At 39.3% G+C, this 27382-nt stretch overlaps 2 protein-coding genes across 2 annotated transcripts in view; both read right to left on the reverse strand.

Moving 5' to 3' along the window:
* fam124b (family with sequence similarity 124B) overlaps positions 1-7308 on the reverse strand; it is a 12753-nt gene extending 5445 nt beyond the window's left edge. The window contains exons 1-2 of the mRNA XM_077611886.1: positions 6959-7308; positions 6593-6627 (exon numbers count right to left, since the gene is read on the reverse strand). Of these exons, the coding sequence (XP_077468012.1) occupies positions 6593-6627; positions 6959-6978 (55 nt within the window). The 5' untranslated portion in view covers positions 6979-7308. The remainder of the gene's footprint in view (positions 1-6592; positions 6628-6958) is intronic.
* Positions 7309-8875: 1567 nt separating this feature from the next.
* cul3b (cullin 3b) lies at positions 8876-27360 on the reverse strand. Its single transcript, XM_077611490.1, has 16 exons — positions 27011-27360; positions 23723-23920; positions 18268-18381; positions 18017-18177; positions 17781-17895; positions 16746-16974; positions 16518-16663; positions 15915-16091; positions 15666-15836; positions 13143-13250; positions 12932-13056; positions 12679-12775; positions 11721-11855; positions 9933-10119; positions 9269-9414; positions 8876-9189 (listed from the first exon to the last, which is right to left on the reverse strand). The coding sequence occupies exons 1-16, from the start codon at positions 27071-27073 to the stop codon at positions 9058-9060; spliced, it is 2304 nt and encodes a 767-aa protein (XP_077467616.1). The 5' UTR covers positions 27074-27360; the 3' UTR covers positions 8876-9057.
* Positions 27361-27382: the final 22 nt, after the last annotated feature.

Here is a 27382-nt window from a genome sequence, read left to right on the forward strand (position 1 = left end):
ATAATACAAAATATAGCACTGAATCAACTTACAAACAAATTCAACTTATGAACAATCGCTCGGAACCAATTGCGTTCGTTAAGGCTTTTTTTCTTAAAAAATGACATAGTATTGTAAGGCTTTTTTCTTTAAAAAAACGACATAGTATTGTAAGGCTTTTTTTTTCGTAAAAAACGACATAGTATAGTAAGGCTTTTTTCTTAAAAAACAACATAGTATAGGCTTTTTTCTTTAAAGACGACATAGTATAGTAAGGCTTATTTTCTTTAAAAACAACACAGTATAGTAAGGCTTTTTTGTCTTTAAAAACGACATAGTATAGTAAGGCTTTTTATTTACAAAAAAGACCATGTATAGTAAGGCTTTTTTCTTAAAAAATGACCATGTATAGTAAGGCTTTTTTGTTTAAAAAAGACCATGTATAGTAAGGCTTTTTTTCTTAAAAAACGACATAGTATAGTCAGGCTTTTTTTCCTAAAAAAACGACATAGTATAGTATGGCTTTTTCCCCCTAAAAAAACGACATAGTATAGCATGGCTTTTTGTCTTTAAAAACGACATAGTAGAGGAAGGCTTTTTCCCTAAAAAACGACATAGTATAGTATGGCTTTTCCCCCTAAAAAACGACATAGTATAGTATGGCTTTTTTCCTTTAAAAAACGACATAGTATAGTATGGCTTTTTTTCTTAAAAAACGACATAGTATAGTAAGGCTTTTTTTCTTAAAAAACGACATAGTATAGTATGGCTTTCCCCCCCTAAAAAACGACATAGTATAGCATGGCTTTTTTTCTTGAAAAACGACATAGTAGAGGAAGGCTTCCCCCCCTAAAAAACGACATAGTATAGTATGGCTTTTTTCCTTTAAAAAACGACATAGTATAGTAAGGCTTTTTTTCCTAAAAAACGACATAGTATAGCATGGCTTTTTTTCTTGAAAAACGACATAGTAGAGGAAGCCTGTTTTTCTTAAAAAACGATATTGTATAGTAAGGCTTCTTTTCTTAAATAACGACATAGTATAGTAAGGCTTTTTTTCTTTAAAAAATGACATAGCAAGTAAGGCTAAGAGAGTCGGAGAATAAATCTGACTTCTGATTCTTCACCTTCTAGTTGTTGCTGTGGTCCACTGGCAAAATCATTGGGTCAGAACATGAGGCGGGAATCAGGAGTGAGTTCAATTCCACTTGTTGCAATTCTCAAATTGTTTATTGAGGTAATGAAAAGGATAAATACAACTTCCAACTTTACCGTGGTGCAGTGGCAAAGACAATGGGTCAGAACTTCAGGTGGACTCAAGTTCAAATCAGAAGTGAGTTTGATTCCACTCTTTGCAATTCTCAAATTGTTTATTGAGGTAATGAAAAGGATAAATATAACTTCCAATCACTTTATTTCAGAAGACACTGTGGTCCAGTGGCAAGAACAATGGGTTGAAATTGAAGTTGGACACAAGTTCAAATCTGGAGTGAGTTCAAGTCCACTCTTTGCAAATCTCAAATTGTTTATTGAGGTGATGAAAATGATAAATATAACTTCCAATCATCTCGTTTCAGAAGTCACTGTGGTCCAGTGGCAAAGACAATGGGTCAGACAGACCTCAAGTTACTGGATTTGACTGCCATGTGGGAAATGGGGTTCGAATCCCGCTCTCGTTTGACTAATCACTACACTAGTAGTTCAGTAAATGGGTAATTCTTTTTTCATTCAAATAAAGACTTAGTCATTTTTTTCAGCAAAACAATATTTCCGGTCAGCCTTCGGCTGACCGGAAGACAGTTGGGAGAGGGGGGGTTCCTGGTGGTGTTCGACAGTCAGCCTTCGGCTGACTGCCGACACCATACAGTTGTTGACTGGCGACACCAGGACGTGAACCCTCGACACCCATGTCGCAGGCAGGTGACTGACCCACTACACCACGAGGCGGCCCGCCTATACATGATTGTAAGTTATATTTATCCTTTTCATTACCTAAATAAACAATTTGAGAATTGCAAAGAGTGGAATTGAACTCATTCCTGATTTGAACTTGAGTCCACCTGAAGTTCTGAACCATTGTCTTTGCCACTGGACCACAGTGACTTCTGAAATGACGTGATTGGAAGTTATATCTATCCTTTTCATGACCTGAATAAACAATTTGAGAATTGCAAAGAGTGGAATTGAACTCGAGTCCACCTGAAGTTCTGACCCATTGTCTTTGCCACTGGAACACAGTGACTTCTGAAAGTTTCAGTTTCTAATACATAAATCTCTCTCTCTCTCTCTCTCTCTCTCTCTCTCTCTCTCTACAGTACTGTACATATTCTCTCCATTTTATTAAATGTTTTTTTTTTCAGTACAAACCAATGCGTGTTACTTATACAAGCCTTAAACATACAAATGCACTTATATAAACCTTCAATATACTTATATCAGCCTTAAACATAAATTATAATACAAAATATAGCACTGAATCAACTTATGAACAATCGCTTGGAACCAATTGCGTTCGTAAGTAGGGGAGCGTCTGTATAGACTATTTATAATTATTTAACAATTAATAACATCTATTAATCTTCCATACCACTTATCCTCAAAAACGTCACAGGGGGTGCTGGAGCCTAACCCAGCCCAGTCGCCAGTAAGCCGGAGGGCAAACATAGAGACAGACAACCATCGAGCGGGAATTGATCCCACGCCAATGTTCCCTCTAATTTTTTGTTTGTCTGGGCAGAAAGACAACCTCCCTGAGCACACCGAGTACCGGTGTGAGCAACAGCATCATTGCTCGCTCTGGGCACACACCAGTATCACACCTGCCATTAGCAGGTGTATGTCTACTACACATAAATAATTTAGTAATAATAAAATGTAATGATTAATATCTATGAATGGGCAGCCCGGCAGATGAGTGGTTCGCGTGTCGGCCTCACAGCTAAAAAAATAAAAAAATAATTAAAAAATAATAATAAAATTGGGATTTTATTTTGTGCGCTCCATATGATTTGCTGTGCGCAGAGAAGACGAGAGTAGTGCGCAATTGCGCACGCGCACAGCTTAGAGCAGGGATGGCCAAACCGGTCCTCGAGGGCCGCTGTGGGTGCAGGTTTTTGTTCCAACCGATCCAGCACAGACATTTTGACCAATGAGATTTCTGAAGAAAACAAGAAGCAACTGACTGCAATCCACTGATTGCACTTGTAGGACACCCGATTGGTGAAAAGGTGTCATCTTGATGGGTTGGAATGAAAACCCGCACCCACTGCGGCCCTTTGTGGAATAGTTTGGACACCCCTGGCCTAGAGGGAACATTGTCCCATGCTGGTATGCAACGAAGTCAGGCAAGCGAAACACTACACCATCCGGTTGCTAAATAGTATCGGAGTTGCAAAACAAATCAAACAGCAATTTCACTCATTGGCTGCCATTGATGGGGCTAGACGTCCAATCCATATGAGCTGGGAAAAGAAGGATGAGCGTCTATCATTGTCAAGTAGCAGTGAATGTGTTAAAGAGCTTTCTTTTTAGTTATTCATTTGTTGACAGTATTGTCCTGAGTAGCACAGATCTTTACCATTTTTATTAATATTAACATTTTGCTTTTATTCGTTCAGACCGAGGGTGTCAAACTCGGGTTGGTGTGGGCCGGACCATTTTAGATCTAATATTTATATTATTTTTATTTTTTAAAATTGGATGAAAAGAACTGGATCAAAAGCCCTAAATAGTCTGTTTTTATAGATCTAAAGCAATGTTTATCTGAGCTTTTTTTTCTTCTTAGTATTGGAAAATGTCTTTTAATAATGTTTTTTATTTCAAATGGAAATAAAATATTTTTTTTAAATTATGTTCAATATTAAAAGTGGAAAACAGAAAAAAATGTATATTTATTTTTAGATTTTACAAAATGCTTTTTGAACTAAAAACACAAGAAAAAAATGGATTAAAAAATGCAATGATTGATTTTAAAAAGGGCAAAATCAGGAAATATAATGAATCTATAACCATTTGAATTTGATCCTAAAACAGAAACTCATGATTTACTTTCTCGGGCCGCACAAAATGATGCAGTGGGCCAGATTTGGCCCCCAGGCCACCACTTTGACACCTGTGGTTCAGACACTGGACGCACAAAAAGACAATCCAGGGGGGCATAATTTTCCCACCAAGTGCAATAAATAAATAAAAAACATATTGTGTGTATGTGTGTATTGCCTTTCATAATCAATATGCTTTGAAAATAATTATATGGCCTTACAAACTCGGCAATATGCGCTTGCTTGTTTAAATTCATAAAATTAATTTCATCATTTAATATAAAAAAGATTTGCAATAATTGTTCCATAACTATTAAATTCGAAAAATTCCTAAAATAATCATATGATAGGTAAAAACAACAACAACTTGTTAGACAAATCAACTAATCGTCAAGATCAGGGGTCACCAAACTACGGCCCGCCGGCACATTTGGACCGGCCCTCTGAACAATACCAGAGACACTATCTGATTTTTTTTCCTATTTGGCCTTGAAGACTGGGACGTTTTAATCTTGTGTTTGGTTCATTGCACCCCTGCTGAGCCCACAAATCATCCCAGTGAAGCGGGGCTTCGCATTGCTTCTTTGGTGACACGCGCGGGGAGTGTGTTTCCCTTTGATGCAGGCGGGCACGTCCACCGTTGCATGCACGAGCAGTGTTACCGAGACATCTGGATGATCGCAGGTGAGGGCGGAGCCCTGGGACCATCGCGGACTATTCAAGCATATAAAAACTGCAACCTGTTTGAGAACGGAATAATGGCAAAAAAGTTAGGTGAGAGAAAAATTGATTCAGAATGCAGGGTATTTAACCTGGAGTGGACAAACGATTGTTTTTTTTGTTCAATGCAAAGAAAAGGCTGTTTGTCTCATTTGTCAAGAGACGGTGGCGGTATTCAAAGAATACAATCTTTGCCGACACTATGAATCCCGTCACAAAGACAAGTATGATAGCTTGCAAGGCCAAATACGAGCAGACAAACTCTCAAAGCGAAAAAGTGGACTACTATCTCAGCAGAACCAGGCATCCGTTCGGGCCAGCTTTTGGGTTGCTAAATTGATAGCAAGCAGCGGTAAGCCTTTCACTGACGGAGAGTTTGTTAAGAAATGTATGGATACTGTCGCGGAGGAGGTGTGTCCCGAGAAGAAAGATGCATTTAATGCCGTAAGTCTGTCGGTGAGTACAATGACCAGACGCGTTGAAGAAATCGGGAGTAATGTATATGCCCAGCTGCAGCAGAAGACGAAATAATTTGACTTTTTTTCATTAGCACTGGATGAAAGCACGGACGTGCAAGACACAGCGCAACTGCTCATTTTTATACGTGGAGTTAGCGCAAACTTTGAGATTTGCGAGGATCTGGCAGCCCTCCAAAGTCTCAAAGGGACTACAACGGGAGAGGATATTTTTGACAAAGTGTGCCAAACCATGGAGAAGTTGGACCTGGACTGGTCAAAACTAGCTAGCATCACGACTGTCGGGGCTCCTAGCATGGTGGCTGAAACTCGCTGTCTAATAATGGGACGCATGAACCGGGAGTTGGAAAAAAGGGGTCTCACCGCCCCGCTACGAGTCCACTGCCAAATTCACCAGCAAGCACTGTGCTGCAAAATGTTGAGGTGGGATTCTGTAATGACGGTTGTGGTGTCGTGCATAAACTTCAGAGCAAAGGGAGAAGATTGTGCATGGCACAACAGAAAGTTAATGTTCCATGGCTTTTTTTTCTATGAAGAACCCAGAGAGAGTTATTTAGTTATTATTTATTTCATAAAAAGTGTTATTTATTTCCTGTTTTTTCTGTGAAGAACTCAGAGGGTTATTTAGTTATTATTTATTTCATTAATAGTGTTATTATATGTTTCCTGACTTTTTTTCTGTAAAGAACATGGAAAGGGTTATTTGGTTATGTGTGGCTTTCTGGAAAACAATTTAAAAAAATTAAGCTCCCCTACGATCGTCACACTTTTTCTGTTACAAACTGACACCGGCCCCCCATCAGAGAAGGGAAAAGTTATGTGGCCCTCACAGGAAAAAGTTTGGGGACCCCTGGTCAAGATAGTCGATAGATGAGTCGGGGAAAATAAAAAAAATAATTTGGGGTAGTCCTACACACACAAAATCGCTGCCCCATGTTGAAATGAAAATTTAAAAAAAATGTCAACGAATGAACTCCTAAAGAAATTATTTTTTCTTACATTACTCTTAAAAAAATGCTCCGTTCAGAATTGTTTTCTATCCTCTAATAAAATAAAATACAATAAGCTTTCAACAAATTATCAGTAATAAACACTGCTAGTTTTAATTCTTAGCAAGTCTTTAAGATACAGCTATTGCAAATAAATAACAATTATTCATTCATTAATTCTTCGCTTTATCCTCATTAGGGTCGCGGGGGGGGGGGTGCTGGAGCATATCCAATTTTTATTTATTATTTATTGTTATTTATTTATTTGCTCATTGGTATTTGTGCACTTCGTGGTGAAGCTTCTCATTATACTTGTATGATGACAATATAAGCATTCAATTCAATGTTGATTTTTTTTTTTTAAATATCGGAGGGGGGAAAAACTTACCGGTAGTTGTTGACATCCTACTGGAGTGGTCGGAGCTGAAAACAAAAAAAAAACAAACAAACAATAAAAGAAAAGTTGTGAGTTTAAAAAAAACATGCACCCCCATCTTGTGCTGTGGGTTTGCACACCTGCTTCGTCAGCCAGGTCGCCATGACAACGCATTGTTATCTATCAAAAACCCGTAAACGCAAACAGCGTCCCCATATCTCCATATTATTTAACAACGAGGATAAGAAACAAGCCAACTCATTAAAAAAATTGGAAGCCGGTGAGGGAAGAGACTTCCATAGCGGTTGCAGCCGGGACGATAAACTTGGCTAGCAAAAGTTAGCCTGAAGCTAACAAGGGCGCTCCGCTTGAACTCACTTGGTACTTTCAGCTCTCATCTTGTGCTCTGCCGAACAGAACCGCTCTCGTAGTCAACATGGCCCCGCACACTTTTAACATGCATACCAAGTCTCGTCGGGGACGCGCGACACACGCCGCCGGGAGAGAAGTGAGCATCCCGGGTGACTTGTTGTTCCCCAAACGCTGTTCCGTTGTTTCTCGGAGAACGGCTGGCAGCTCCTTAAAAAAGGCGATGACGTCAGCGGGCAAATTAAGACCGAGGTTGAGTTGCAGCTGCTGGAAGCTTTTCTTCTCGACGAGGCGGCTCAAACAAAAATGGCAAAATTCGTCGAGTTTGAGTTACGTCAGGTTTGGCGAAAGGATGGCGACTTCAAGCCGTCGTTAATACGGCGAGCAGATGGCGTGTGTGGAGTCGAGACAATATAGTCCAGACGGCCCGGACAGATTGAAAAGTGCATGGAAGCCTTCGATTTAAAGCCATTGTGTGTTAAAACCTCGTTAAGAGCATTATAGTTGTGTTTTAGCTCGCTTTCTGTAGGATGACCCCGACCCCCCACCCCTATATATTGCTAGAGACTAGTTCTGGGAATAACCTAACTTAAACCCCATAAAGATGAGTCCTATAGCAGGTCTCAATTAAAGTTATAAATATTTCTTTCCATTTTTATTCATTATTTTAATTTTTTGAAAAAACAATTCGTGAATAATCACCCCCTCCCAACCCTTTGTTGTATTTTCTCTTGTTTTTATTGTGGCCCTAAAACAGGTAAAGAAAAAAAGAGAAATCAAATTCTGGGTGAAAAAAAAGCCAAAATTTTATTTTAAAGAAACCAATTAAGGCCCCCAACAACACAATTTAAAAAAAATGCATTTAACTCAGTATCTGCCATTGACAATGGGAGACGTCCCATTCATTTTGATTGGGCGCAAATGTTCGCCACTATTGATTACCATTACTTTTCCAAGTCAAAATGGACCATCATCAGAAGCCTGAGTTAAACTGCTTCCTATAAAGGGTTAAATTGCATAATATGCTTTAAAAATTCTCTGCAAAAAATAGATCAGGTCGGGCAAACCACAACTAATCTTTATAGCTGCGGTTTGCGTAATCAGATATAATTGTTGCAGACAATTCCTCAGGCCTTTTAGAAGAAAAAAACATCCTTTTTACTCTATTTATTATGATGAAAACAAGGCCCTGTACAATCCACCTTTGCAGTAGTGCACCTACAATAATTATTTTACAATTTGTACACAGAACATGGTGCTAGTTAGGTTTCACCCATTCAAAATGCAACCAAGAATGGAAAAAACCCAGAAAAACAACCTTATTGAAACCTGCACCACTGTGATGTAGCCATTAGAGAGCAGCCGCCATTTTGTGGTCACTCAAACCTGCACAGGCCTGAGTTCATACATCGTGATGAACCAAAACGCTTTTTATTGTATCCCACAAATGAGCTGGTGGATAAATGTGATGGTTTAAGCCTCTGAACCTATTGTGAAAATGGCATTTAACAGTATAGAAGGTGCAGTCCATTATTTTCAGGCATTGAACAACCTCGAAAACAGACAAATTTGCAAAATAAGTTAAGCACTCTTGAAAATTCTTCAAGTACTCCGAGTGAATTTGACCGCCTTCTTTGCTCCATTTCACCTCCTTGGAGAGGGGAAAGTGTGTCTGTACAGCCATTGTTGTGCCACAAAACACAAACATAACACAGACATCAACAATTAAAACGGGGGCGTGAAATCTAAAGTTTTCGTAAGTCTCTGTGTAGCCGCATCTCCGCTTCGTAACCACCTCCCTTCGTCAACACATCAACCAAAAAGCCTCTCGCTATACTCCCCAAAGGCCACAAGAAACACATTTTTGTACAAAACTAGACCTTTCGGTCATTTGTTAGCAGAAGAAATCTAAAATTGCTAGAAAACTTCCCATTCTTTTTGCCTGATTTATTTTCCTAACATTTTTTTATGGAAGAAAAGTTTAACTTCCCAGTGTATCCCAGAATCAACGATGAGAGCACTTCCGAGTTCATCCAAACGCATGGCAGTCCACAAAAACAAGGCTCGCTGTTTCTCCCCGACTCTACGGTGCACTGAATTCACGTCTTTTACGCTACATAGGTGTACACTTTGCGGTCCTCTGGCGTTCGTGCCAAATATTCCCTCTCAATGAGTCCTTCAATTCGCTTCTTGATGACTACGGGACTGGGGAGGAATCGCGCTCGCAACTGCTGTGTGACCTGGGAGGAAAGGCAAAAATCTATTTAGTGCAAGCCCAATTTACAGTGGCTAAAATCCACTCGCTTCAAGCCAACTCACCTCTGCTACTAAAACATTGTGCTGCATTTTCTTCCTAGACTTCATGATGCGAACAATAGCAGCTTCAATTTCGTGCTTTCTGTCGTCGTCCACCTTCTGCCGGGTCTCTTTCCTCTCTGGATCGGACTCCCCTTGTTTAGCGGCCACTAGGGGTCGCATAGGGCAAAAGTTGAGACAAGGCTCATTTCGTGAAGTACCGTATTTTCTCGCATATAAGCTGCCCCCGCATATAAGCTGCACCCTTAAAATTGCTGAATTTTAAAAATTTCTTGCGTATAAGCCGCCACTGATTCACAATTTTCACTTCCATATTCATGGTTTTAATAGGGAGTACAAATGTGTTACTTTGAAAGGAAAATCTTAAGAAAAATCATCGCACGTGGCATTTCTGAGATACTGTATGGATCAAAAGCACATTATTAGGGTCAATATCATAAGGAAGTTAGTAATTCATCCAGTAATGGTAGTTTTCTTACTGTAAAACAGAAAATAACCAACAAATAAAAAAATTAATCTGCCGACATCTACTGGTAAAAAAAAAAAAAAAAGAGTATTGCAACGCTCTAAGTTTTGTGCACATATAAGCCACACCCTTGATTCAGTCCCTTTTTTTTGTTCCTAGTACGGCTTATATGTGAGAAAATACGGAATTTCTTCAGTATACCTGTTTGGATTTTGACGCGGTGCAGTTTGGAGGTAAACTGATCATTGACCGTAAACACGTGACCGTTCTCAATCTCCTTGGACTTGGGCTCCTTGGTGAGGACTCTCTGAGTGGGCTTCCCGCAGGCCAGCGACTGCAGCGCACGTACTAGCTCCCGCTCCGGAATATCCGTCTCCTGTTGGATCTCCTACAGGGTTTAGGGACGGATACGGACACTTTAGACTCAAATCTAAACATTGAACGGATAAAGGAGAGTCCCAACAGGTCCTGGGTGTCAAACTCAAGGAAAGTTTGGCCAGATCTGGCCTGACACATCAAGTGCGTAGAATTCCTGTTATTTGCTCAAATAAAATTGAAACACAATGACTGCACACCACGATGAAAGATTGAGAGGTACGGAAATAAAGAATAATTGCTCTTTATGTTGCCCTTTCATTAATCTAATGACCCAAACTCTGGCAAAGCATTTTTATTTTCTCTTTGATATTTAGGCTAAATGGGACCTCAACAAAGAACTATTTTTTTGCATGATGTAGTTTCTGAGAAAAATGATGTCCACATCATAAGTGGACGCCAGGCCCTTGTAGTCCAAAATTTAAAATTGTAGTCTTTGACAACCAAAAATGTGATGTCCACACGTGGACTCCAGGTCATAGGAGGTTAAAGCAAGTCTATTTTAAAGTCTGTTATCCGATGTTACCCCCTCAAACACACCTGAATCTAGAGCTGGGCGATAAAACGATAACAATAATATTAAAAACGTTCGATTAAAAAATGATAATTTTAGACTGCATTTACACCACTAGAGAGAACAGGGGCGCTGTTGTGAGATGAACGCTAGTTTAAGACCATTGCTCAGGAGAAGAAGAGGGTGCTGGGGGAAATGTGTTTTTAGCATCTTAGCAATAGAGGCTGACACGGAGCATGAATGCAAAAGGACAATAACACAGCCAAAATAACCAATTATCAGATGCAGGACAACACCGAGCCGACCCACTAAAAGATCCAAGTGAATTCTACCTGGCATTTTTTTTAAATGCCTCATACTAGCACAGCAACTTTTGGTTTAAAGGCAAATTTATAAAAAATAAAAAGTTGACAACAACCTTCAACCTGAAGATTTTCTATGACACGAAATTTGGATGGAAATTAGATCCAATCATATTCATGAGAAACACCACATCTGCAGAAGATCCCCAAAGGAATCAACTAAAAGAGTTAAAAAAAAAACATTCTGCGCAATTTGAACAAAAATAGTTGCACAACCTAGTAAAATAAGGTAACAGAAAATGGTTAAATACAAACACAAAACAAACCTTTTTAAAAAGATGGATTTAGCTGGGATAGGTTCCAGCACCCCCGCGACCCCAATGAGGATAAAGCGGTTCAGATGAGATGAGAAACATTTACTGTTTTTCCCCCTTATTGTTTTTTTTTAAAATTAAGACAAATAAATAGAATGGGAACATTGACCATTTCCCCTTTAAAAATGAAAAAAAAAAACAAATACACTGGTAATGGCTCCTACGAACTAAGTTGATTTCTTTGAAATTCATTGTATTGAACTTGTTGGCTGCTATTGATGAAATCCAATTTTGACTGTGATAATTTGCTTCTAGCACCTCCCTGTCAAAATGGATTGGACATCAATGGCAGCTAATGAATCAAATTAGGGCACCATAATGGGCCAAGAGGCTCAAATAATGAAGTGTTGTCTGTAGCACGCATGTGAGATGAGTTATACAACCATGTAGTAGGTGCTGGATTTGTGGAAGGTCAATTCCTTACTTCAAAGGTGGACTTCTCCCTGTTGTTGAAGAGCATGAGGATGGTCATCTGGAAGGTGGATACCTGCAAAATGTGCTTCCTGGTGTTGGAACCAGTTACTTGAGCTCCTCCAACGCCTACCTCTGAGCCATCCTCCTGTTGACAAAACACTCATGGTTACTTATAACTACTGAAAAGGTAAAATGTAAGATTCATACATTAAATGCTATTTTATTTTATTCTTATTGAGTACAGAAAGTTTTTTTAAATATATTTTTTAACTTAAATTAAGAAAAAATAACTATTTCCATACTAGTGCCCAAAGGAATCCAGGATTGCAGAATCACTGTTAATTTGAACATGTTCCTCAGAAATCAACGTCGCACCGTAATCTGCAATATTATATTTTACCTCTAAGATGCAAAATATTATATTTTACCTCTAAGGTGCAAAATATTATATTTTACCTCTAAGGTGCAAAATATTATATTTTACCTCTAGTTTTAATTCCAAATGTCACGATAAAATAGTAGTCTGAGCCCTACTTATTTTGAAAAGAGATTTCTTTTTTAGTCTGTAGTCTTATGGTGGCCGGAAATGGCATCAGGAAATGGCGTTACAACAGTGGTAGATTTGGGACTGTAAATGCGGTTTGGAAGATCTCTTTGTGAACATCTCTGCTCAGAAGTAGTTAACCACAGTAGAAATTGTTGTGTGACGTTAAGAACTAATTTCATTATCCAGTTTCTTATTCTGTATGTCTGAATGTTACCTCTCCTGTGTGTTGATGACCAATAAACATCTGTGAAAGGAACTGGAGTTTCACATGCGCCACAAAACGTACACGCACACGGCGATAAGTTGCAGCCGGGAAAATGACTGAACTAAGTTTGTATACCGTGTAATTATTTGATTTATTGCATATTTCGAATAGATTCGGAACAGCGTTTGAGTTTTGTAGGGTATAAGTGGCACAAACCTTCTTAATAGGCCCGTAAAAGGTAGCGTTCAAATCCGCGGAGCCCATGTGGTGCTGCAACGTTAGTTGTCTGCCGCTGTGCTTTCCTAGATAAAACCTACATCCCAAAAGAATTCACCAAGACATGTGTAAATGTCAATTAAGAGCCAATGTGGCTTAATAAAAACGACATTTTCTCTTAGCTCATTTCAAGTTAGCTACTCAATATAAAGAAAAGCATAATCCGAGAACACGACATCTGTGAGGCACTGACCTTCTGAAGACTTCGAACGCATGTCGAGGTGAAGGTGGGATGTTGCATTTAGGGGTTGCCGACTGTGTCGGCCAGTAACCGGTCGTCAGCACTCTCACAGTAAGATCAACACCACCGAGAGACACCTGGAGTTACAATTAAAAACGTGATAATTCGCTGCCGGCCCCTTCAGAGAATAGAATACGCCGACTTCTGTTTTGCGAGCACTCACTCCAGTGGTCTGCAGGTGTTGTCGAAACTCATCCATGGTGGTGTTGGAGATGCTCATGTCACGAAACATGCCTTCCAGTTTTGACGTGAACTGACAGCCGCATTCAGTCTGACAAAGAATGACCAAAAAGATTCCAGTCAGATATTATACATGAGCATATAAACGCAATAAGGATCCGTACAGCATTGGAGGACATTTCACGGCCCACCCTTATCATACTAAATAAACCACATCTTCAATGGAAAGCCAGAATTTCCTTGGTATGAACCAAAGGCAGTCAGTCTGTTCCAAAACATAATCTTCACAGTTAAAAGGTGACATGTCAAACATGAAAACTTGCTGGTTTACAGCACTTGAAAATGATGCGAAAAATAGACAATTGCATACATGTGAATAGAACTGTCGTGATAGCAAAATTTAGTGGGTGATAGTCACATTATTGAGCATATGGAATATTATTTTATTTTTTGCCAATCAGATTTTTATAATGCTATCATCTAAAAGCTATATTAGTGTAGAATGTGAAATATGTGAAAGTAACTGCAGACATCTGAATTTCTGTGGAACATGACAAGCTCTTGTTTTGAAATGCTCAATGGAAGTGTGCACCCGTTGCTAACTGGGAGCTTTACACTGGTGGTGTTGTTGTTTGCTCGTCCCGTGTGTCATTTTTTTCTATGTTTTGGATTGTTTCCAAATTCCTTAAACTAACGAGTGTCACCTTTCAACTGTGAAGATTTCATTTCAGTGCCCTACAATTGGCTGGCCACATATTCAGGATGTCCCGCCAGCTGGGATAGGCTCTAGTGCCCCCCACAACCTTTGTGAGGATAAGTGCTACAGAAAATGAATTAATTTTATTTCTGTTGGTAATCATGACCAATAAACAATGTGAACAGAACTGTAGTCTCATATGCAATCAATGGATGAAGTTTAAAGCATGCACGTGTGCCCGAGAGCACGCCCACGCAGCGATAAAATCGCATCCATGAAAATGGCCGAGCCTATTTTTATTTACCGTGCGATAAATGGATTTATTGCATATTTTGACAGGCTTAGGTTTTAGTACCAAAATGTAACAATATATGGTCGCATTCATCTTGCCATTGTTACAGAACAGTTTTGCTGTCCTTGTTGGAGCAAAAACATCCCCAAGCATTACCTTCCCAGCCCTACACGCTCCACACCGCAAGTGCTATTTCCGGACATTTATATTTTCATCAGGAGTGAATGCGATTCGCGTGAAATCTATATAAAATGTAAAAAAAATATGTAGGACAATTTAAATCAAACTGTTATGTTTTTGCATTAATTGAAAGTGTTTTTGCAAACATTTGATAAAGCAGCATAATGAAAATAAGTATATCTTTGCGTTTAGGTCCTTCTATGTGCGTTTTACAGTCACTAAATGCACCATGCGCCACGCTGAAGTCGCACTTGCATGTTGTGAAATGTGCAAATGTCGGTACTTTTGGAGATGGCTACAACATGGGATATTTCGTCAAATACGAACACAAACTTCTGCGAGTGTCTGGGTTTCTTATAAGTTTCATCCAAATTGCCATCCATTCTGGGCTTCTCCGGAGCAGGCATATTGATAAGACTTACCTGTGCTGTGTACTCCTACTTCCTTTAGAACAACCAGTGTAGCCTGTCCTATAGTTTTGGGCTGTTTCCTCAGTTATCATGACCACTTGAATCTTATGAAGGGAGATCTTGCATCTCGCTCCACTCCGAAGGAAATTGTCAGTGATGATTTATATTTTCTCACAAAGTTGTTTACCAATTGCAATTTGTTTAATCTGAACTTTGTGCAGATGTTTATCATTTTATCTATGCTGTCTTTGGTAAACTCTCTTGGTCTGGGTGAAGAAGAGAGTTTGACAGTTTGAAGGTGTGTGCAGGTGTCTCTTACGCATTTAATAAATTCAAATGGGTGCCATTCATACTGTTAACGAGTAGAGGGTGGAATAACTTCTTAAAAAGTAACAGTTCTATGAGGGACAGAAAAGTTGTTAGTATCCTAGCTCCTTAACACTTGTTGGAAAGCCATTTTCATTTACAAAAAAATAAAAAAATAAAAATCCTACAATGTGATTTCCTGGAGTTTTTTTTTTAAGTTTTGTTTCTCAGTCTTGATGTGTATCAATGCTGAAAATTACAAAGCTCTCCTTTCGTTTTAAATGGGTGAACTAGCACATTTTTAGTTTGCCCAATAGTTATTGGACCCCAATGTAGTTTCCATTCCAAAGAAATAGTTAACATTAGTAGTGATTTGCAACCTGTTTACCTGCAAATATGTGATGCAAATCTTGTGAATATCAAATGTTTTTTTTAAATTGGTGAGCTGAAATCTATAAACTTCGAAAATGAAGTCTTTATTAGTCTATTATCTATTACTGATGATTATGTAAAGGGAAATCAGAAAGGGAGGCTTATTTTTCCAAGAATCCTGCACCCCAAATACCCTCCAATTTTGCAATGACACATATCATTGTTTCTCTGCTGGCTTATGTCACATACCTTGAGTTTGGAGATCATGTTCTTCTCGGAGTCATCTGAGACACTCTTGTTGGTGAGCAGCCTGCGGGCCAGATGTTGCTTGTAATACCTCTCAAACACATCCTTCTCTTGCATGAAGCGGAAGAGCACCATTGCTTTGTCTAGTATGGATTCCACCTCCTGCTCTGTCAACTGAAAAAAAAAAAAAGAAATATTCAATGAGAAGAGAGGTTCCCCAGAAAGTGAGATAGGCACCATCAACTAACTCACTCCTTTGACCCCTTTCTTGAGTTTATCATCAATGAAGAGTGAAAGATACTCAGGCGAGCGCGAGTTGAGGTTGAGGAAGTACTCAAAATCGCCAGCAATTGTTTGTTTGAAGAGGCGGTCGTTGTTAAAAGATTCCTGAAGGAAACGGTCAAAACGCAACTTCAAATCCAGGAGGCCCTGTGGGAAGAAGAGACAAGAGCAATGATTAAAAGGACAGCAAAACCTCAAAAGTACTACGTTCATTCAAACAAGCATGAACGTAAGAATAGATGCCTTTAAATTCCGCTTGGATCAGGCTGACTGCAAGATCCAGGATTTGACATGCATGTATGGATGAGTGAGAACAAAAACAACTCGAAAAGCAGAGTGACTGTTTTTTCCCTCATCTTCCTGACCACCAAATTGCTTGGTTCTGCGTGTCTGACTCACTACAAGTAAAAAATGTGCTCATTTTACATGTCACGTGCGCAACTATGAAACCTTTCTGAAATGTTCATAAAAAAATTATCATTCAACACGGGACAATAATTTAAAAGTGCAACCCAATTAATATATAACTTTGCAAATATTTTTTTTCTCCCATTTCACATACTAGTTTTGTACCTGAATGTAATCCACAGGGTTCTTTCCTTCTCCTTCCTCTGACACAAGAGCCTTGCCTTGTTCCCGAAGGTATGAGCTCATACACTCGCACATGGTCTTCAGCCCGTTGGGAACTCGACTAAAAAGCTTGTACATACATGCCAGATCTGGGGATGGAACCCCAAACATAAATAAGAAGGCCATTCTTAGTGAAAAGAAACCACAAAAAATGAAAACAAGTTGAATTACCATCTGTCTTGCCATTCTTTAACATGTGGACCAGACCAGAGTTCTCCATCTCCACAATGGTCTTCATGTGCTTGGATATAAGCTCTCTCTCTACTACCTTGACAATAGGTTCTTCTGTGGATTTATCCAGGCAGTGCATCACCCGCTCAATCTCCTCATTGATCCGCGCTTCCACCTTCTTTATATACACACTTGCACTGTTTTCTGCAAGGAACTTCTGGCTTTCCATCTAAGCCAAATGCCAAATGAAAGGTTAATTTTCTTTGCAAGGTTAGTCCATGGTGGCTCTGGTCTGAGCTATTCGTCTATTTTTACTACTGCAATAATAATATTATCATACCTGTCAACCTCTGCTGATAACTGCCCTTATAAATGATTATGATTCCCCTTACAAACCCCCCAAAAACCTTACAAACACCGTACGACTCGTAAAGGTGTTTGTAAGGTTTTTGGGGGGTTTGTAAGGGGAATCATAATCATTTATAAGGGCAGTTATCGGCAGAGGTTGACAGGTATGTATTATTATTATTTTAAAGGTATCAATCTAGTGTACTTTAGAAGTCATAGAAAGCCAAGCCTGAAGCAGTTACTTAATTGGTTCTTTGGTTTTGTTTATTTTTTTGTAGGTTTTATTTCCAATTTCTTTATTTACCGATTTAGTTTTAGTAACTGCCATTAGGTGAAATTTATATAAACTGAAGTCATGATTTTGGTTCTGTATATCCATCACTGTGTTAAAAAAAATCTTAACGACTGAAAAGATGATTATCATACTTGCAGTATATGTTTGCAAAATGAAATGATAAGGTCTATTTTCTAGCAATTGGCCAATCATCAATCACAAAATCATCCAAACGATACAACCTATGTACCTTTACAAAATACCCCATCGGGCTTTGTCAGAATTTTGTGCGATTTTAAGGTAAAGCAAGTAAAAACAAATTTTACCCAAAAAGTGTGGCAAGATAATTAAAACAAACAAACAAATAAGCAAAGACAGGCAAGGGCACACACAGCAAAATCTATTTAACATACCTGGAAAAACTCTGCTGACATTTCCAAGAAAGGTGCTTCAAAGTCCTCCTCGTAAACTGATCTGCCTTCAAGACCGAGGATCATCAACATTTGGCAGGCATTTCTAATGGCACCCCTGAACAAAAAAAAAAAACGACCAAACATTAAACCCACAGTCATTCAGTCCAAAAGATTTCTGCTCCTGAAGACAAAGGCAAGAAATCCATTAAATTAATGGTGGTTTTATCATTCCCTACCTGTCTACAACCTCCCCCTTCCTTTCACGTGCGATCATGTCCAACAGTGTTTGTCGAAGGTGGTCTCTGATACAGCCGTAGCGGACAACCTGATCCCTAAATATAATGAGGCCCAAGTTGTACACATTCTCCACGTTATTCTGCTGCACATACACTCGATCCTGTGAAAGAAAAAAACAAGCAGATTGTTTTTGGATGTTTAAACTCCAAATATTCACCGCTGAAGCTCAGATAATGTATCATTGGCTGACCATGTACATCAGGATGTCCCTGATCATCACCATTGCAGTCTGATGGTCATTCCAAGCCTGATTTAAAGTTTGGAGGAAGTTATTGTTCAAGGAGTTGAGGACATCTTCTCGTACCTTTTGAAAGAAAAACACAGAAACATTATCAAGCCAGTGGTGGAGACCTCGATTTAAAAAAAATCACTTATCTACATGCTTTCTTGCCTGTCTTCCTCTATAGAGATCACACTATTTTGCAAATCCACAAACAGACATTCAGCAGTATTTGAGTACTTGCTGCAGTGTGACTCAGCAGACAAAAAAGAAAAAAAAAACGTCACAGTATTTTTTTAAAGGGCACATTGACCTCCTCCTTTCTTCTCCTCCTGGAGAGTTGATGAGTAATCACAGGTGCGCCTTCATTTTCATCAGCTCAAACTACATGAACCATTTTCATATCCACATATAGATTAGAAGTACTGCTACGAATCTGAGTAGGCAGAAGAATACATGTTGTGCACTGAAGTGACAAATGTGTGTATTCATTCATTTTCTGAACCGCGGGTGGTGCTGGAGCCTATCCCAGTGTCCCACTTTTGTATGAAAGATGTGAGAAACACAAAAATGTAAGACAATTATTGATGTATTAAAATGAATAACCAGCATGCAAAGACGTCCTATTCATGCAGTAGTACAGCAAGGAGGAATCTAACATTAGCACACGAACACATTTACAAACAAACATCTAAACAAATTCAAATTCTGAATTTAAAACAACTTAGCATTAAATAGAAGTCCAAGGAACTAGAAGTCTCTCCATTTCATCGTTCAGTACAGAGGACATGCCAAGTAGTTGCCGCTTTTAATGCTTCCTTCTGCTTCAAGAGCATAGCGATGATAGCATAGAGATGATAGCATAGCAATGCTAGCATAGCGATGCTAGGAGGTGGGTTACGGCTGGGCGTATTGCCTTGCAATATCAGTCAACTGCACGCCACATTCTTATTTTCTGTTTTTTGAGGAACAACAGGGCCTGCTTACTCATTTCATTCGCACCAATATTTTTAAATACAGAACTCCATCGCAACAAATGGCGGTCAGAGTTGATGTTTTTGTGGGAAGTAGTAAAGCAGGCTGCAATGTAACCGGGACAATTAAAATAAAATAACGTCATTTACGTTTTGGGGGATTTTGTAACTTGGATCTTGTTTTGTATGTTGGGGCAGTCATTTGCATATCAAAGGGTTTTGTAACCTGAAAATTTTGTACCTAGAGGGATTCGTAAGTAGAGATATGAGAGTATAATAGAAGGCAAAATGGGTCAATTCTGATTCCATTTAGTTAAGAAGCGATACCATTTAATACAATGTAGAAAGAAACCAAATATATAAATAGTCGTATGAAAAAGTTTGGGCACCCATGATCATTTTCAAGATTTTTCTTTATAAATTATTGGTTGTTCGGATCAGCAATTTCAGGTAAATATATCATACAGCAGACAACCACAGTGATATTTGAGAAGTATAAAATGAAGTTTATAGGATTTACACAAAGTATGCAATATTTACTTAAACAAAAGTAGGCATGTGCATAAATTTGGGCACCCCAACAGGAAAATTATCTCAATATTTAGTAAATCTTCCTTTTGCAGAAATAACAGCCTCCAATGCTTCCAGCTTCCAATGAGGGTCTGGATTCTGGTTGAAGGTATTTTTGACCATTCTTCTTTACAAAAACATCACATTTGATGGTTACCGAGCATTCACAGCCCAGTTTAAATTGCACCACAGATTTTCAATAATATTCCGGTCTGGGGACTGAGATGGCCATTCCAGAATCTGGTGATTATGACTGGAATCAATGCGACCCCTTAACTGATCCAAACAACCAATGATTCATAAAGGAAAATCTTGAAAATGATCAAGGGTGCCCAAACTTTTTCATACGACTATATATATTTTTAAATCTAGACCTCATTCATAAAGAACGGAAATATAGTAAATTACAATTTTTGGTATTTTTAAAAGGGTGTGAAGCCCTTACTTTACAGCACTGTAAGAAAAAAAAACACCCAACTCTCAGATGAAGTATAATCCTTGACAACACCAACAAAAACAAAAGACTTGCCTCATGCTAATTGTCAGATTGGATCAGAAAACAAAGAAATACATCCAAAAGAAGTAAAACTTGGGATAGTGTTAAAATACAATTGGTTTTAAGTTGGTCAAAACAATAACTATTTTTGGCCTTGTGCTTTGAACACATCAGTTAGGTTGTAAATAATGCTTGTGTATAATGTCAAACAGGCATTATAATAAACTGCCCTGACTTGCAATGTTTGGACCAGGCACTTAGCTTAGCTAGAAACATAGTTTGAACAGGCAATTTACTATAGTCTTTTAACACAGTAGCCTGTACGTATATATCAGACAATATTTTGAAGGACCAACAAGGCAGCCGCATAACAAGACCTAAATGCTAGCGAATGCAGTTGTGCTATTCCATGGGTATCCACCTGTGTGTGGAGTTTCAGTGTTTGGTCAGTCAAGACTGCCACGACAATGATGTTGAAAACAACACTCGCGTACTGCGAAGCCCAACATGAAAATAAAAGCACAATCAAGTAATCCGTAACAGTGATATATGTTTGGATTGTATTTAAAATGTGTCTCTTGTGAGCAATTAATTTGACAGCTGAATGGGCCAACATTGATACCATAGAAATCGAGTAACTAGACTTTTAATAATTTTTGAGGTGTGAAATAAAAAAGATAAGGTGATGGTGCTTTACTAAAGCTCACCTCAAGCTGTTCGCAAAACCCTTTGTATTAAGTGGTACATTTTTGTACTTGAACTATATGTCTCTGTTATTCTACTGTATATAATGTGTCTTGACCATAACCATACCTGCCGTTTCTATTGAATTATCAAATAGAAACCTATTAATTCATCTTCGGTACCGCTCATCGTCAGAAGAGTTGCGAGGGGTGCTCGAGCCAACCACAGGCAGCAGTCGTGGCAGACCTCGAATTGGTTGCCAGCCAATCGCAGGCCACAGTAAAACGGGAAACCAATCACTATCACACCGCCACCACGGAGATTTGAACCCATGCTGCACGCACCAAAGTCAGACGAAAGAACCACTACCATCGGGTGGGTCAAATAAAAAGTATTCAGTCGATTTCTTTCTGTAGAATATTAATATTATGTTGAATAAATTTGAAGCTCTAAAACAGTTTGTTGAGCATGTTTGGTTATTATTATTATTTGGGTCTTTTGCCGAGAAAACGCACCTTATGGAGAAGCACTACCAATTTCGTCATACGCAGTTTCTGGGTGTGATGACAATTAGGCTTTTGTTGTTGATGATAACAACAGGGCCTATGTCCGATTATTATTATCATTATTATTCGGCTTGAGGGGTGCAACATATGGTAGTGCTAGCATGACACACAAGGGAGCAAAACTGAGTTTGGTTGTGTTTTTTTGACATAATGGGTATTTGCGGTAATATAAGTCAAAGCATTCATACATCTACAAATCTGTTAAAGTAGCCATCTTCTGTATCCAACATGAAGTTTGGCCAGGTGGGCGAAAATTTTGAATTTAGTGCATACACAAGGCGTAGCGACTGATTGGCGGCATCCATTTTAGAAAAAATCTAATACTTTTAAGTGCGCCCCACAGGTATGAAAATACGGCAATTGTCAATGTGTAGAAAACAGTTTGGACATAAAGTTTATGTTGTCCTAAAAATGGACTTAACCGCAACATTATGAGCAATTTTTTCTGTGAAATATAAAGACAACATCAAAGGCATGCAAATTCAATCAAAATGGGACATTAAAGGGTAGATATTTCATTCATTTTAAGAAACACTTTTGAGTGATTTTTAAAAAAAATGTTGTGATATGTTCATTCATTCCTTCAATTTTCTGTGTCCAAAAGAAATATTTCCTGTCAGAAGGCAGAAACAAGCAGACAACAACAGCTCCAGGGTCACTCAACCATGCATGAAAATTGCAGCCTGGGGATGTTAAAATTGCGTTGTTTAAATTCACAATTTCAGTGTAAAATCAATTGTTTTAGCGTTAATATGGATCATTACGAGAATCGTTGTGTGAATACACATGGTGTTTTCAAAATGAAAACAATGCAAAGCTTCGGGTAACCTATTCCTGAAAAACTCCAATCAATTAATGCCAGATTACTGGGGGGGGGCTTTGTATTGATTCATGAGACTGCAATGTGTGCATATGACTCATCTCCACAAATGGATACAGTCAACAGTTAGTCAAATCGGTCAAATCATCACAACCCCAATGTCTATCAATGGGGACGCACATGAGACAGAACACATGACAAGACAAAACAAGCCTTTTGAGAATAGTTGTCAGGATTTTATTTCATATTATTATGCATTTGCTTGCAACAAAGAATACGCTTTGCTTTACTATTTAACTTGCTTTGCTCATCATTATTAGTATCATACTTGCTTGCAACGAAGCATACGCTTTGCTTTACTATTTAACTTGCTTTGCTCATCATTATTAGTATCATACTTGCTTGCAATGAAGTAAAAAGCTTTGCTCCTGAAAGCCTTGGTTAGACTAAACAAAGAGAAGCCAAAAAACACCTTGGACTGTTGGGAGTGGACAAAACAAAGAGGATCCAGACTGCCTTGCAGTGCTGTGAATCTGATCTGGGAACTGCCCCTGCATCCACCACAGACACTCCACAAGGCTTCCTGAATTTCGCTTGTTTTGACTACACATGCACACTCAAACGTCACACTTGTGTTTCCACCCCTCCCCGTTAGAGTTAAGACGTACATTGTAATCAGGGCCCTCGGATGTAATAAAACAACAGAAAATGTGTAAGGTCATAACGGAGTTGGGAGGTTGCCTCAACGGTCGTTCTACTTGCAAGTGAAAATTCCAGAAGACTGTCTTTTCCTCTTATTTGTGCGTGCAATGGCGGACCTAACAATAGTTAGGTCCACGAGTAATTGACACTCACACAAAGAGGATTGTAATTTCCAATCGCACAAAATATTTAAAAAATTAAATTTTCAGTTAATAACCAATGATGAATGCTCCTCACCCACCAAAAACAACCTGAATCAGCAAACATGTATGGTGAATGTACTACATCATGCTGAGAGCTCTTAACCATGTTGACACAAACACATGGACATACGATTTTCTATCAAATATATAAGAAATATTAGAAACTCTTCAATGTGTGATTCAGTGTCGTAATTGGTCGGAGAATTCGCATCGAATGTGGCTTTTTTTTTCTTTTGAATTGACTCGGAATTTGAAACACCAGCAGGAAGTAAACATAGGATAATTTACGGATTGAATTTAGGTGAAGACTGACTGAGTGCCGTTTTCAGAAAAACCCTTCAGCTTTTGATCATATCTTTCAGAGACATTTTAGGCTAAAGAATGCAGAGAAGTGTGTGTGTTATACTTACTTTATTAATCAGATGTTCAGTAACCACCTCCCGCAGGCCCGTGTAGAGCTTTTCCCCATGTTTGTGGAGCACCATGGTGTAGGCATTCCTGTAAAGCTCCTCAAAGCTCAGGCCACTATTGTTCTTCCTCTGTATCTCTTGTATGGCGTTCTTCAGAAGGTCCCATATATTGTTCACATACTTCTCATCCATTGTCATCTGCAACGTAAGTATTACATCAATTGACATTTTATTAATTATTCTAATGCAAAAAAATACTTGTCTTCATTGGGGTCACAGGTGTGCAGGAGCCTATCCTAGTTGATCTTAGAGAGCGAGTGGAGCACATACTGCTACAAACACATTAACCAACAAAACTTCAAACAATGACACTTTCACCTCAGAACAATTGGGAATGTCCATTGTTATGGGTTTTATTTTTTACATTTAATAATGAATAAACAGTATGTTCTTCAATCTTGAGTCCCCTTTCTTTTCTCTTTGATCCAAATGCTCCCTCCTATACAAAATAAGAAATTAGGGAGGTCCTCTGTAGTTTTTTTAAACTTCCAATTGATTTTTTCATCTTTAGCTAATCTTGATCTGATACCTATATTTTTAAGCTATTTAAAATAATGCAAAGAATATATCATTGATTTTCTGAACCGCTTATCCCCACAAAGGTCCAGTTGGGTGCTGGAGCCTATCCCACCGAACTATAGGCACCAGGCAGGGGACACCCTATATTGGCGGCCAGCCTAGGGGGATTTAGCGTATTCAACCAGCCTACCCTGCATGATAGAACCCTCGACCCTAGAACAGTGAGGCCGGTGTGCTAACCACTCGGCTGTCGGGCCGCCCATCATTCAACCAGTATGATGTATATGTATATGTTCTTCTAACCAAGTTAGAAAATATGAGTAAATCCTTAATTATGGTAAATCAGTAGCCATAATACTTCTCTGTTTACAAATACAGTGGAGCCTCGGTTGTCGAACGTCCAAGACTTCGAATGAAAATTTCGAGACCTCGAAGGCCGGCAAAAACATAACGTGTATGGCCTGACCAGCTGACACACGCTTTGTTAATTGCGCATTACGCAGCCTCTGTACGCAGACGTCTCCTGTTAGTGTCATGTTTTGTGGGTTGGGCGTTTTCCCTTCTGTAGCATATTCATCCAGCCTATCCTGCATGATCGAACCCTCGAACCCAGAACTCTCCATGTGATTCCATTAGTTTCACCTCCTGCCTCCTTCCTGCTCGTCTTCCCTCGTGACCCAGGTGTTTCTTGTCAAACCCTATCAATGTATTTAAACCCCGTGTCCTCGTCAACCCTTGTCGCAGTACTGTTCCTGTTTGAGTGTTTGCGTTATATTGATGTGCTCCTTTGTGTTTTGCCCCAGTAAGTTAGTTTTCTTGTTTTCTTTTTCCCAGGTTTTTTTTTTAATTTAAGGCTTTAATTTGTGAACCACCTTGTGATTACATTTTACGTTAGTGCACTGGCACCTACCTGTGCCCGCTTGATTACCTATTTGTCTCGAATTCGCTTCACTCAACCCAGGACGCATAACAGTTAGCTACATTTACTGACAGATTTTTCTTCAAATTGAGGACTATATTAAACCCCAACCATGACTCCAAAGGAGGCAAGTGGTAATAGTAAGGCTGCTGGTGCTGAAAAAAGGAAAATTCCCCGTAAAAACGGTTGATAATTCTTTAAAAAGCCATTTTTTGAGACTTGAAACATTTCTTTTCCCATTAAATATAATGGGAAAATCAAATTTCAAACAAATTACATCTCGAACAGCCTTCTGGAATGGACTGTGGTCGAGAACCGAGGTACCACTGTATTACACAATGCTGTTTCGCTGTCATTGTTTTCTAAACAATGTGTTAAGATATTTTGTTCCAATAAATGGTGGAAATTTCTTACTCATGCTACATTGCCATAAGATGACAAATCTGCACTGAAGAGTAAAAAAAATACTAGTAAACAGGCAGTTTTTGTGTAAAAGGGAACCATTAATGAGTGTTACTTTTACGTGCCTGTCAAAGTCAGTTAAGTCAATGATTAAAAAACATGGAATCTACAAAATTAGTGAAACAAGTGAGGCAAGTTGTTTGCATTAACCTCCTAGGAGCACGTCCACATGTGTGGACATCACATTTTTGGTTGTCACAAGACTACAATGTTAAATTTTGGACTACAGGGGCCTGGCGTCCACTTATGATGTGGACATGTTTTTTTCTCAAACTACATCATGTAAAAAGATCGTTCTTTGTTTTTACACTCATCAGGTCCCAATTGGCCTAAATATCAAAGAGAAAACCCAAAAGCATGCCTTGCAAGAGTTTGGGTCTTAGGAGGTTAAAAAAAGTGCTGTGAGCATCCATCCATTTTCTATTGCTCACAGTTGTGCAGGTGTCCATCCAAACTGACTTTGGTGTACACCTGGGACTGGTTGCCAACTATAGTTGCAAGGCAGACATAGAAAAAGCATCTAAGGACAATTTATCGTCTTCAGTAGGGAGATGTATTATGATGCCAACATGCCTTTTTTATCAACAGGTTCACCCAGATTATCTGAAACACTGTACACAATCTGCCATCGTTGGAACTCCCATTTGATGACACACAAGCTCGCTCGGCAAATTCCTCCAATGAATTTGTCTTCGACGCTAAACGAGGTCAAGTGAAAAGGTCCACTGATGACTTGCAGACAAAGGGAGTGCCAAGTGGACGAATAAGAATGCTACAACACCACGCAATTCCAAATATCGACCCATCGGGCTTGGTTGTCAGCTCCATTAAAGCATTTGAAAACCCAGAAGTAAGCTAGAATTGTTAGCATTTACATGTAGTGACGCCTTGTTTCTTTTTGTATTATCAGCAGCGTAGAACCTGACATGATAGCACGTAGACGTCATTTAGAATTGACGTTCTAATTAAGTTCTGGATCATTACATGGCCAAAGCCCAAAAGAGTCAAAACAACAAGTGTCACGAGCCAAGCTAACGTTAGCGTCAGGAGTGTTGAGCTACCGTTTTGGCTTTCAGGCTTTTGAGAAAATGTTACAAGCGAAAAACATTAAACTGAACGCCTTGACGTGGGCGCAATAACAACACGCAAGGCACCTATACAGGGACAATAGCGGGGGGTTCGACGACATTTGACGGCGCCCCTGTTTACTCGTAGTCATCTACTGCTCAGCTGGTTAGCCTGTGAGCTACCAGGTAGCAGCCCGAGACCACGGTGGTCGCGTCACCGCCTGGCGGGCGCGCAGGGCATCGTCTCCGGCGTACACTTACAGGAAAGGCCCGTATCCTCATTTTGGTGTCCTTCTTGGTGCCGCCTTTGCTGAGATTGGACATGGTTGCCTCGTCCGTGGGCTCTGTATTCACATTAAAAAGTTGTCCAGGGAGGGACGGGCCGACTACTGGATCGTGGAGCAGCCGATTAGCTTTCACTCGACCTCGTAGCTCCGCGTCCCGGCGCAGTAAGTTTATTGTTGACAGCCAAATTGACTACTCGTACTTGGCTCAGCAATGGCGGACGAGCTACAAGTCTCATTGCGCAGAGCTCACGCGCTCCAAATCACGCGAGACTCGAACAAAAATTGACAGCGCTAGTATTTCCAGTCGAGGATTTACAGTCAAATCGTTGGGAAATTGACCTACTAA

This window comes from Stigmatopora argus, chromosome 10 (assembly GCF_051989625.1).
Source record: "Stigmatopora argus isolate UIUO_Sarg chromosome 10, RoL_Sarg_1.0, whole genome shotgun sequence".
In the NCBI taxonomy this organism is placed as follows: Eukaryota; Metazoa; Chordata; class Actinopteri; order Syngnathiformes; family Syngnathidae; genus Stigmatopora; species Stigmatopora argus.

What these genes read in the sequence shown, in the direction of transcription:
- cul3b (XM_077611490.1), bottom strand. Translation starts at nt 27,073, where the DNA reads ATGTCCAATCTCAGCAAAGGCGGCACCAAGAAGGACACCAAAATGAGG. An exon ending in ACATGATCTCCAAACTCAAG is followed by an intron (nt 13,251 to 15,665) that starts GTATGTGACATA and finishes ATTCTTTGTCAG; the next exon opens with ACTGAATGCGGCTGTCAGTT. An exon ending in GGGAGAAGTCCACCTTTGAA is followed by an intron (nt 10,120 to 11,720) that starts GTAAGGAATTGA and finishes TAAACCCTGTAG; the next exon opens with GAGATCCAACAGGAGACGGA.